This window comes from Cornus florida, unplaced genomic scaffold (assembly GCF_030987335.1).
Source record: "Cornus florida cultivar Cherokee Brave unplaced genomic scaffold, ASM3098733v1 CherokeeBrave_3.0.0_Hap2_Chr08, whole genome shotgun sequence".
Taxonomy (NCBI): Eukaryota; Viridiplantae; Streptophyta; class Magnoliopsida; order Cornales; family Cornaceae; genus Cornus; species Cornus florida.
The window spans coordinates 14,861,810-14,874,224 of record NW_026775578.1 but is presented as its reverse complement, the minus strand read 5'-3'; the positions used below and the strand labels follow the sequence as shown (position 1 = coordinate 14,874,224).

General features: G+C 34.5%; 1 protein-coding gene across 1 annotated transcript; it reads left to right on the top strand.

Annotated features, from left to right (window-relative positions):
- On the top strand, positions 1-921 carry LOC132269764 (fasciclin-like arabinogalactan protein 11). The gene is made up of 2 exons (XM_059771013.1): positions 1-88; positions 230-921. The coding sequence occupies exons 1-2, from the start codon at positions 1-3 to the stop codon at positions 919-921; spliced, it is 780 nt and encodes a 259-aa protein (XP_059626996.1).
- The last annotated feature ends 11,494 nt before the right edge of the window (positions 922-12,415 follow it).

Sequence of the window (12,415 nt, the reverse complement as noted above, 5' to 3'; positions counted from 1 at the left end):
ATGATGAACCCAATTCTCTTCTTTCTCTCACTTACACTACTATTCCACTCCCATTTCAGCACAACCCTAGCTCAGTCCCCTGCAGCATCCCCGACAGTGCTCCCAGTGCCGACTCCAGCGTCCCCGGTAGTAGCAACGCCTCCAGCGTCCCCAGTGGTAGCAGCGCCTCCAGCATCCCCGGTGGTAGCAGCAACCCCAGTACCGAGTACTGCTCCCCTCACGCCAGGGCCCCCCGTACCTGCTGGTCGCCCCAACATCATGAAAATCCTCGAAAAGGATGGCCGCTTTACGCTGTTTCTCCGGCTTCTGAAAAGTACCAGTGTGGGTTCCCAGATCAATGCCCAGCTCAAAGACTCAAACAATGGCCTAACTGTATTTGCACCCACCGATGCTGCGTTTTCGAGCCTAAAACAGGGCACTCTCAACTCTCTCACTGATGAACAGCAGATCCAGCTATTGCAGTTTCATATATTGCCTACCTTTATCACCCCAGCACAGTTTCAAACTGCCACCAACCCATTGCGGACACAAGCTGGAGGCAGCGATCCCGGTGAGTTCCCGCTTAACGTGACGAGCTCCGGTAACATAGTGAAAGTGTCCACCGGCGTTATGAACACTCCAATATCTGGCTCAATCTATACGGCCAACCGTCTTGCTGTGTATCAGGTGGATAGTGTGCTTCTTCCTTGGAGCATTTTTGGTACTCCGGTACCAAAAGTGGCACCGGCACCGGCAAAAGCTAAAGCACCGGCACTGGCACTGGCCCCGGCACTGCCGGCGGAGAAGAAGACACCCGCCACGAAAAGTCCTCCAAGCTCCACTGTTAATGCCTCTGGTACAGTTCGCCTTATCACCATGCATGGAGTACTGGTGGCGACTATAGGAGTTGCTGTTGTTGCATCATTTCTTGTGGGACAATAGACGGTGATGATTGTGCCAGCTGGACGGTCATACTGGGAGTGGGTTCTGAGTCCATTTGTTTGTGCCTCCGAATAATACGCCCAAGTCTAAAGATTGAACTATGATGTTCAATTTTGATTTTTTATTTTTAATTTCCTTTTGCTCTGTGTTTCTGTTGTTCTTTTCAAACTTTCACTGACTGCTGCTATGCCATTGATTTGAGCAATTTCAATTCATTGTTGGTTGCTGAGTTTTTTTCTTTTTCTTAAAATTTATAAATCCTCTTTTTTCTATATCCCTTCAAGTTATTAGCATACTAAAATTGAGACGGTGTGATTCAACTATTTGCTTAAATTTTGTATAATGTCTATCATGGACAATGAGGTAGAGAAAGTGTTTCAAAATTGAAAGTCAACTCGTGCCCGAAAATAAACAATGTGAAGATGGACACGTATTAGGGTGAGTAGGATTGCTAGGTTTTCAATATTGTACACACCGAACATTTATAGTGAATTGTCTAACCGAATAACTTTTAATTAGCTATTTATACCAAATACAATTAGGTGGAGGGCTCCACTTCCTCATTTATTGCATAATTGGTCAATTAAAAGAGTATGCATAGCAATTTACTACAACTATTCGTTACTAGAATCATTTCCTTTTATGAATTGTTTCAGTGTAACAAACAAAAATTGATGAATTAATTGTTCAATAGGATCGCGGAGTAATAGAAAAAATTGATAGTGTTTTGACAAATTGATTTCATTTTTTATTTTTTTTATTATTATTTTTTATTTTTTGCACATTGAACATTTATAATTTTTTTTTTTTGGGTAAAAGGTAAGCTTTATAAAGAAGAAAAATAGAATCTACGAGTAAGAGCACTTGGAGCAAACATACAAGCAGCTCACAAGGCAGAACAAACATACAATTTAGTCAAGGCCAAGGCCAAGCTCCATAAACACAAAACAATAAGTATCCTCAATCCTATCTTTTAACTCCAGTACTTAAGCAAATGAGTTTGCACACCAAGTATGATTTCCTATAAAGACACATCCCTGCATGAAAAGCTGCAGCAAATCCTCTTGCTCACCCAATAATCTGAGCTTAACACCTTGTTTCAGCTTCAATGATGAAAGCTTTGCTCGGATACAACTCTTGATAATGCAAATGATATGTTGTGGTGATGCAGATCTATTCCTAAACGCCTTGGCATTTCTTTCAAGCCAAATGAAGTAAACTGTCACATTGAAAAACAACTTGTGGATATTGAACTGTCTTGGTCTCCATGCACTAGAGCACCTAGAAATTAATTCTCCTTAACTTCTTGGTTCCACATAGAATCCTGCAACATGCTGAATAAACCTCCAAATATGAGCACTGAAACTGCAATTGAAGAAGAGACGGTCCAATGACTCTGCATCAGAGAGGCAAAGATAACAAGCATTGGTGTAGTGCTTCTTCCTCATTGGCTTTGTATCCATAGTGAATAATCTGCCCCTACATGTAAGCCATGTAACACAACTATGCTTTGGTATGTTAATCTTATACCAAAGCAAGTGTGGCCAATCGAATAAAATTGATGGTGGAGATAGATACTTGATTGTATGTGAGAGGGAAAACTGCTTAGTAGGACATGGTAACCAAACAATCTCATCATTCTCTGAAGAAAGTAAGGTGAACTCATTGGATTGAAAGAATTGTAGATACTATAAAGCAAGTGGAACCACCCACTGATTAGTGAAAATTAGGCTATCAACTTTAATACTTGAATTAAGTTGAAAAATTTCCATATCAGTTAGGTAAAACTGATCATAAAATGGACCATTTGGAAGCCAGTAATCCAACCAAAAACTAGTGCCAGTGCCATTCCCAATTCTGTGTTTAATGAGCCCCCTTGCCATCCCCCTCAGCTTCAGTAATCTTTTCCAAAACCCTGAACTTAAAGCAGTAGGTTTAACATTCCAAATTGACTTGGTCTTGATTAGATATCTCCTAGTCCAGGCAACCCAAAGAGAATCCTTTCCTGAGCATAATTTCCTAATGTGTTTGAGATTAGAAATTAAGTTAACCATCCCAATATCTGGAAATCCCAAACCCCCTTGATTTCTTGACCTGTAAACAACACTCCAAGCCACTTTTGCACCCCTTTTCTTTAACTCAATACTAAACCAGTAAAATGAATTGATAATTTGACTGATCTACTCAATAACCCTTTTTGGTAATACAAAGGCTTGGGACCAAAAAGAATGCATTGAGCTCAACACTGATTTTATAAGCACAACTCTTCCAGCATAGGATAGGAATCTAGATGTCCACATGGATATTCTTGCGGTAATTCTTTGAACTAGTGTCTGGCAATCTCTAGCATTAATAGATGAGAGAGAAAGAGGGAGTCCAAGATAAGTAACTGGCAATGAGCCAGCTTCACATTGCAGTGAGGAAAGAATTGAGGCCTTTACTTGGTTGCTAACCCCTGTGAAGAAGATTTGGCTTTTAGTGCAGTTGATTGACAATCCTGAGAGAAGGAAGAATGTATCCAAGGCTGTAAAAATGGTCTGAACTGAACCTAAATCTTGCTTCATAACAGAATAATAAGATATCATTTGTAAACATTAAATGAGTAAGGGACAGCTTGCTGTATCTCCAATGGTAGATAAAACTGGGGTTTTGTTGAATGGCATTGTTAATGGATAATGAAAGGGCATCCATAGCAAGTACAAACAGCAGTGGTGATAAGGGATCACCCTATCTAAGATCCCTTTTCCCTTTGAAAAAACCAAACATTTCACCATTCAATGAAATTGAGTAAGATGGAGTTGTTATACATTATGAGATCCATTGAATAAACACATCTTGTGATACCCCCCTAATTTTAAAAGGATAGTCTCGATTTTTTTTAAAAAAAATTATTTTAATTGCATTTTAATTATTTATTTGATTTATTGGCTAATTGTTTAGTTGTTTAATTGATTTAATTATTTATGTATTAATTGAATTATTTGTTTAAATTAAATTGTGTGCTGAAACAAGTTTTAGATTTATTGGTTTAAATTAAATTGTGTGTGATGATGTGTATTTGTTTAGGAATTTAATTGTTTTATTTTTATTTATTTTTATTTTTATATTTTTAAGGAATTGGATATGGATAGTAGTAATGGACCAACCAATTGGGCTCCATAGACTACTTGAATAAGGGGTTTAATGGGTACGGATAATTACCCATGGATAATTATATATGTATATATATATATATATATATATATATATATATATATATATATATATAAAGAAAGTTCTTTAGTAATAATCTGGTATGTATATTTATATGTTATATATGAAAAGGATTACACATAGATTGTACGTAAAATATATTTTAGTTACCTTTTTAGTATTTAAATTTTATTTTATTTTTATTATTAGTTTGATTTGGATTGGAAAAAGGATTAGAGTTATTTTATTTACTTATAAATATATAGTTATAGGTTAGTAAAAAAGGGTTAGAAAATAATCAAAAATATATTTTAGAGAGAGAAAGAAGGAAGACGAAGTAAGAGAAAAAGAAAGAAGGAGGTTAGGATTTTATATCAAATCCCTAAAGGCAAGTTTTAATTCTTCTTTTCTCCTTTGATTCATACCCTATGCATGCTCAATTAATTATAGGTTCTTTGAATAAATTAAATTGGATCAAATTACATGCTTTAATTTGAAATTTTCAGTTCATGTTTTAATAATGGGTTTTAGTATTCTCTACTGCCAAACTAGGCATTGTTGGTTGCCTAAGTTTTTATTATTTTTATTTTATTTTACATGAATTATGTTAGTATGAATCAGTTTGTGCATAGGCAGATGAAATCAAAATTTGTTCATAAAAGTGTGCGCGCCGAACGAGGTGCACCACTTATAGCACAAACTGTTTTGTGTATATTTGTGAATTCAGAATGTGTGATTGATTCACTTTACGGAATATATATATATATATATATATATATATATATATATATATAAAGTTCCTAAAGCAAATTTGTGCTGTGAGAAAAAATTAGAGATTTGGATTTTTTTTTTTTTAAGTTGGCATGCCGAACGAGGTGGTCAATTGTTTACTTTATAGAATATATATATATATAAAACAAAGGTTCCTAGAATAAGTTTGTGCTATGTAGGGAATTAGAGTTTTGTTCCATTATATGTGGGGGCACACTGAACGAGGAAAGAGAAAAAACTAAAATAAATGTTTTATTTTTATTTTTATTTTTATTTGGATTGAATGGAGTATTTAAGTAAGCATTTTTTAAAATTATTCTTCATGTGTTTTTTTTATTATTTTGTTTTGATTAGAAGATTTTTGCATTAAATATTTTTTAATATTAATCTATTTAATGTTAGAATATTAAATTAATATTTGTTAGTTTTGATTGATGGATTTGAATTAAATATTTATTTAATTTAAATAGATTCATTAAGAATTGGTATGTGTGATTTAAGTTTACATGCTAAGTATGGAATTTAATTAATTTTAAAAGGATAAATTAATTAGATATTGTTGGATTAAATTATTTTAGTCAATTGCTCAGGTTTAAATTAATTTAATCAGAACATGGAGATATACAATTTAGTTGAGATGCGTTTTAATTTCTTGTGATGTAAATTAAATGCATGCTACTTAAAATTGATATTTTTGCTTAAGTAAATGCAAATGATGGGTATATGATTTATATCATGTTTATTTGCATTATTATATGTAAATATTATTTACATTATCCTTGGATTAGAAACTTTTATTTGGTTATGATATGTATTAATGCACTATTATGGGATGGGGGCATATTAAGGACGGATTAACTTAAGAGTTAAATCCTACTTATTGTTAATAAGGGAACGGATTAACCATAGTGTTAAATCCTACTTATTCGTGTCAGGTCAATGGAACAGTTGGATGACATATTATTAAAATAATAATTGGATAGTTTATTTTGATGGTTGGATAGAACAGATTTTACATATATAATTATACGCCATGATATGAGCTTGAGTCTCAGGATCAGTGGTTAAGGTACATATATTGCCAGGGATGTGTAGTTAGATATAGTGTAGTTGTGTACCCTGGTAGGTCTAGGTACTCATACCCACTATATGTGCATTTTGCATGTTGCCTACTATTCAGGTTGAGACAACTCTATAGTCTAGTGAGGTTCCTTTAGTGTGTGTATATCTATGTATGGACTATTTAGTTATTGTTGAATTAATTAGGATATGTACGTGTATCGGGTCTCTGTTTGGGATGTAATAGATTAGAACTTGTATGTGGGACTGACCCACCATTATTTTTTAGGTGTTCGTCAGTTCCAGTCTTAGAGATTGTTCGTGCCGAGCAGAGACAGTCATTCACTCTTTCGACTTTACGTAGGACTCTTCTTCATGGTTTAATTATTAGTTTTATTTCAGTTCAGTTATTTCAGTTAGGATATTATTAGGGGTCCACAATATGGATTCCCGAGTTGTAGTTTAATTAACTACTGGTATCAGAAGATTGAAGGATTCTATTATGGGATTTTTAATTATTATTTATTTGAGGATTTTAAAATAAGGATTTATTATTTAGTTCCCTTCAGCTTATTATTTATTTATTATTCTTTTTGTATTCAAATGCTTGTTTATATACTTAATTGTTTGGTATCCCTCGGATCTGTGCTCGGACTTGATCACCCGTGACTCTAGAATCGAGGGGAATCACACATCTGAAAATCCAAACAACACCAATAGATCAAGAATAAACTGCCAGTGAATAGAATCAAAAGTCTTTTTGAGGTCAACTTTGATGGTGCAATTAGGGGTATGGTGTCACGACCCGATAATTCAACTAAAATCGTTGATTTATACAAATCCAAATACACCCAGGATCACAAATAAATGCCATCTTTTATACAAAGTCAATTTCCTCAAAAAAAAAAAAAAAAAAAAAAAAAAAAAAAAAATCTCCAAATAATACAAATAAAACTCACAACGCCAACTCTTCATCTTAAGACCGTCTCTAGCAATCCCCGTTCATCTTCGGTACCTAAAACTGGAGGATGGTGAGACAAAAGTCCCAATAGGAAAAACCATAACAAGAATTTCATGAAAGTTTAACAAAACAGCTTCACAAAACATACATATTCATATGAGTATATAAACAAAATAAATATGCATTTAATCAAAACATTTAATGAAAACATTTAATCAAAACCACCCCATGCCATTCAAGGTATAGAGAACCCTACACTGTAAAAGATATATTTTCGCACTGGATCGTCAAAACCTCAAACCACCGGCCTCCTTTGCAACTCTCGGCCTCTCATTGTATCTCCATTTCGGCTCACACTCTGCAAACTCTCTCTGATTTGTCTATCTCGACTCACTCTATTTTTATTTCTCTCTTTCTATATTCTCTAGTTAACTCACTCAATGCACATACACACACACTAAATTGATAATGGCCTCCACCGACTTACCACTGCTCACCCATCACCTCTCTATCAGACAAAACCAAAAACCTCACTCCAAATGTCACTTAATAGTCCCACCACATTATTACCTTATCCATTTGCACTCTTTTTACTTTCTTCCTTATCTTCTCATCACTTCAGTATCACCACATGCACAATTCCAGCCCAAGTAAACAATAGCCCACGTGAAGAAAATTCAAAGCTAAAAACTCTTAGGTTAAAAAAAATCTCTTTGTGGGTCCCACGACTGCATCTCCATTACAATCTCAATTTCTCTCTCTTCCCACTCCCATTTTGCTTCCTTCTTATCCCAATATTTCAATTACCCAACAGCACATATGTGATACCCCTCGATTCTAGAGTCACGGGTGATCAAGTCCGAGCACAGATCCGAGGGATACCAAACAATTAATATGTAAACAAGCAGAAATAAAAACTAAATTAAGAATAAATTAATAATACGCTGAAAGAAATCTAAAATAAGAATCCTCAAACTTGAAAATATAAATTAATATAATTTAAAACCGTACAACTCGGGAATCCACCTAGTGGACCCCTAATCCCAAATTCTTGAATAAATTTACAGAATTAAAATCCAAAATTAAAGTAAAAAGGAAATCCTATATAACCGGAAGAGTGAGTGTCTGTATTTGCATCAACACGATCAAGCTCTAAGCCTGGTACTGTCGAATACCTGAAAAATAATAGAGTGGGTCAGGCCTACATACAAGTCCTGATCTACTACGATTGTAATACCCCTAATTTTCAAAAGGATAGTCTCGGTATTTTGTTTAATTGTTTTCTATTCATTAATTGTTTTATTTATGTTTTAATTGACTTTTTAATTTGTCCTGGTATTTAATTTATTATTTAAGTGCATTTTATTTGATTATGTGTCATTATTTTTTATTAGGTGCTTAATTGTTTTCTTTTGTGGTGATTTAGTTTATTTAAATGATATTTATTTTTAGTTATTTAAATGGAATTACTTGTTAGTGTTTTAATTATTTAATTGGCCTTAATGGTTTAAGTATAATTGGGTTAATTAAATAGTTTTAATTTTATTGTATATTTGTGTTATTTTAATTACTTAAATTAATTGGTTGGGCCGACTATAATTGTAGCTAGACCTATAGTTATGCATGGATTAGGGTTTAATGTCAAAGCCTATAAATATGCATAATACGGTGGGTTAGGGTTTAAAACAAAAGAAAACAAAACGTAAGTTATTATGTGGAGGCAAAGTGAGAGCAAACAGAGAGTTCGCCGGAGGATTTTAAGAAGACGTCGGTGTAAGGCAAGTTCTAATCCTATCTCTATCTCTTAGGCTTGTGTTCTTTACATTCCTAATGCAACTCCAGGATTTAATCAAGTTTAAAATCAAAATTTAATATATGTTTGGATGCTTAAAAAAAAAAACTGAACGTGTTTGTATGTTTTGAATTATTTGTTGTATACTGTTTCTTCCACATGTCTTGATGTAGTTCTTGTATGTCAATGTATAAGGGGGTTAGATTAATCTGAAACACCTTGTAATAGCATTAAAATTAATTTGTTTGTAAGCTTGGATTGTCTGAAGCAGTAAGTAAATTTGAACGCTAAAGTAATCGGTTGCAGTTCTTGGTATACAATACTTGATTAGTTTGATGTGGGTAGTTGTATAACGAATTAGGTTACCTCTTGAACATGCTGGAACTTGGTTTAAATACCTAGACACCTTAGGAGTGGAGGACAGGCCATCGGAGAACCGCCAGAGTTGGAGAAGAAGGCAAAATAGTAGGTTTTCTTTTATGTGCGGGTTAATCGTTTTTTAACTAGTTTGTTTAATTCTTGTTCCCACTGAATGTGATTATTAATCAAGGAAGTTAATTAACTTTTGAACACCCAAGGACTTAATTTTAATCAGCCAGAAATTTGGGTTGGAGGATCAACACAGCCGGACACCGTCGGAATTGGAAAAACGACGCACAGGGGAAGGAGCCTGCTCTATTTCAAGTAGAGCAGGCTCAATTAAAAAGTAGAGCAGGCTCTACTTTGTAGTAGAGCCGGCTCTACTTGGTAGTGGAGGCGGCTCCACTTTGGGTGGAGCCGGCTCCTTTGTGGGTTTCCAGTTTTTCCATTTTTGGGCTACGAGACTTGGATTTTGGTAATTTCAGATTCTGTTGGAGGCTGTAATGGAGTGTTTAGTGATGTTCTAAAAGCTTATAAAAACTTCAGGGAACAAACTAAAACAAATTAAACAAGTTGAGGTTCATTCTTGAATAATGGGTAAAGTTTAACTAAACTAGATTACAGTTTTCGGATGATGTTAAATTGTTAAGTCTTTATATGGCAATTCTTGAGAATTGAATACAGATATTATGGTTCAGGAATTCTATATAAGCATGCAAGGTTACAAATATTTAATTTTGCTTGCTGTGGATAGATTGACAGTTGCATACATTAGATGTGTTGTCAATTATGAGAGGTTGTTAGAGTAGACTTAAATCAGTATGTTTCTATATATATACTCTGCTCTAGCATGTTTTGTGGGGATAATTGATGTTTGCATGTATGTGATAAATTATCAATTATTGGATCTTGGAAAGTAGTAGTTATAAGCCTGTTAAGCTATAGAATTTTAACATGCTTATTATGGAATCATTGATGCTTATACTTGATGTATTATTATCAATTGTGGACTTTCTGGAATAGTTATATCTTACATATATATATATTATCAATTCTGGATGGATGTTTTTGTATGCACCGGTATGGGACGGTGACATACCAGGGGGATTAGCTTAAAAATGCTAAGTCCTACCTACTCTGGAATAAGGGATGGATTAACTACAAAAGTTAAGTCCTACCTGTCTTCTGTGTCAGATCAATAAATAATTGAGTGACACTTTGGTTTGGAATGGAATTTAAGTATATTTTTATGATGCCACGATATGAGCCTGAGTCTCAGAGTCGTTGGTTAGGGAGCGTATATGCATTGGGATGCATAGCTGGCTATGATGGTTGGAGGTGTACCCTGTTAGGCTTAGGTACACATGCTCACTTTGTGTGTGTTTTGCATGTTGCCTCTATTCAGGTTGAGACCGGCCTGTATTCCAGTGAGAGTCCTTTAGTGTGATTATATATATACATACGGACTATTAGCTATTGTTGAGTTGGTTAGAATGTACATGCGCATCGAGTCTCTGCTTGGATTGTAGTAGGATAGAACTTGCGCGTGGGCCTGACCCACTTCTATTTTTCAGGTACACGACAGTTCCAGGCTTAGACGTGTTTGTGCTGAGCAGAGGTCTCTATTCCCTCTTCCGACGATGTAGGGCTCTCTCCATAGTTTTATTTCTGGATGTTTATTACAGTTGTTTTATTTTCCATTTGGATGATTAATAGGGGTCCACTAGAGATGGATTCCCGAGTTGTAAACTGGTGGAGTTTTGGAGTTTGGGTTTGATGGATTTTAATAATTATAATATCTTGCGGATTCTATTTTTTAGTTCCTTTCAGCTTAATTTCATTTCTTAATTCATTTTGTATTCCGTGTTCATTATAAAATATTAATTGTTAGATATTCCCTTGGGTTTGGGCCTGGGCCTGATCAACTCGTGCCTCGGATCCGAGGGGTATCACAACGATCCAAACAGGAATCAGATATGCATATACGTCTTAGATAGGCTCAACAATATGTAGAGTAGTCCATATATGTATGTATTACACATTATAGGACGCTCACTAGTCCAATAGGTATATCTCAGCCTGAGTAGAGATACCATGCAAATCGCACGTAATGTGGTCATGTGTATCTAGACCTACCAGGGAACAAAACCACTGTCCAGTTATCTATCCTAGGCGATATACGCACCCTAACCATGATCTTGAGACTCAAGCTCATACCATGACACCATAACATAAATATATAAAGTCCATTCAAGGTGTGTCATTCAAAAAGTCTATTGACCTGACACAAAGTTATAAGTAGGACTTAAATTTTGTAGTTAATCCATCTTATTTCAGAATAGGTAGGTCTTAGTGTTTTTAAACTAAGCCATCTCTAATATGCCACCGTCCCATACCGGTGCATATACATCCATATAAGTAGAACTTAACTTTTATAGTTAATCCAACTTATTCCAAACTAGGTAGGAGTTAGTATTTTAACTAATCCGTCCCTAGTATGCCACCGTCCCATACCGGTGCATACAACCCTCTAAATAGCATAGTTTACAAATAACGCTATGTATTCAACAACCATTCTCCAAAATATGCATCATTATAATCTAATACACATATATCAATATTAGACATTCATTATAACGCCTAACAATAACATTCCAATAATGTAAACTGCCAAAATAATCTAAGCATTTACATTCTTTAACTTGTCCATAAATCGATGCAGTTCCGTAGCAAGGTGTATATAAATTTGGTCAATATAAGTATAGTTAAACATGGGTGTAACTAAGTCATGCCTCCACTGAAAGATTTAGAACCCAAGTTTCAATCCATTAAATTGATATAATAGGTTTATGCAACTTCCTTCTCCAAACAGTACTATAATTGTGCATTTATGTACTAAATTAAGCATCAGACTATTCCAAACATGCATACACATAATTGAATAACAACATGCTTATAACAGAGCTACCAAACATGCTTCAAAACCTAAGAACATGCAAAAGCATCAAATCTCCTCCAAGCAGTGACGTAACAAATGAGATACATAATAGATTTAAATTATCAGTTAATTCCAACCAAGCATACATGTAATTAGATAACATAATGCTCATAATTTAACTACAGAACATGATTCAAAACTTAAGATCATGCAAAGAAATCAAATCACAAATCAGTCTGCAATACAAGTTAGTTGCTCACTCATCCATATACCGACCTTTGTTTGAACTTATGTTAATTCTATCCTTTATTCTTGAATGTAAGCTTACTTCTCAATTATTTTATAAGTCTTATACAATGTATTAAATCCCCAGAAGCTTTTACACAGTTTTAAAAACCCCAGCCTCAACCAAACAGATCCT

Excerpts from the sequence above, each read along its gene's own strand:
- LOC132269764 (XM_059771013.1), top strand. The coding sequence starts at position 1 with ATGATGAACCCAATTCTCTTCTTTCTCTCACTTACACTACTATTCCAC. Across the intron at positions 89-229 it reads AGCTCAGTCCCCTGCAGCAT|CCCCCGTACCTGCTGGTCGC; the intron begins CCCCGACAGTGC and ends TCACGCCAGGGC.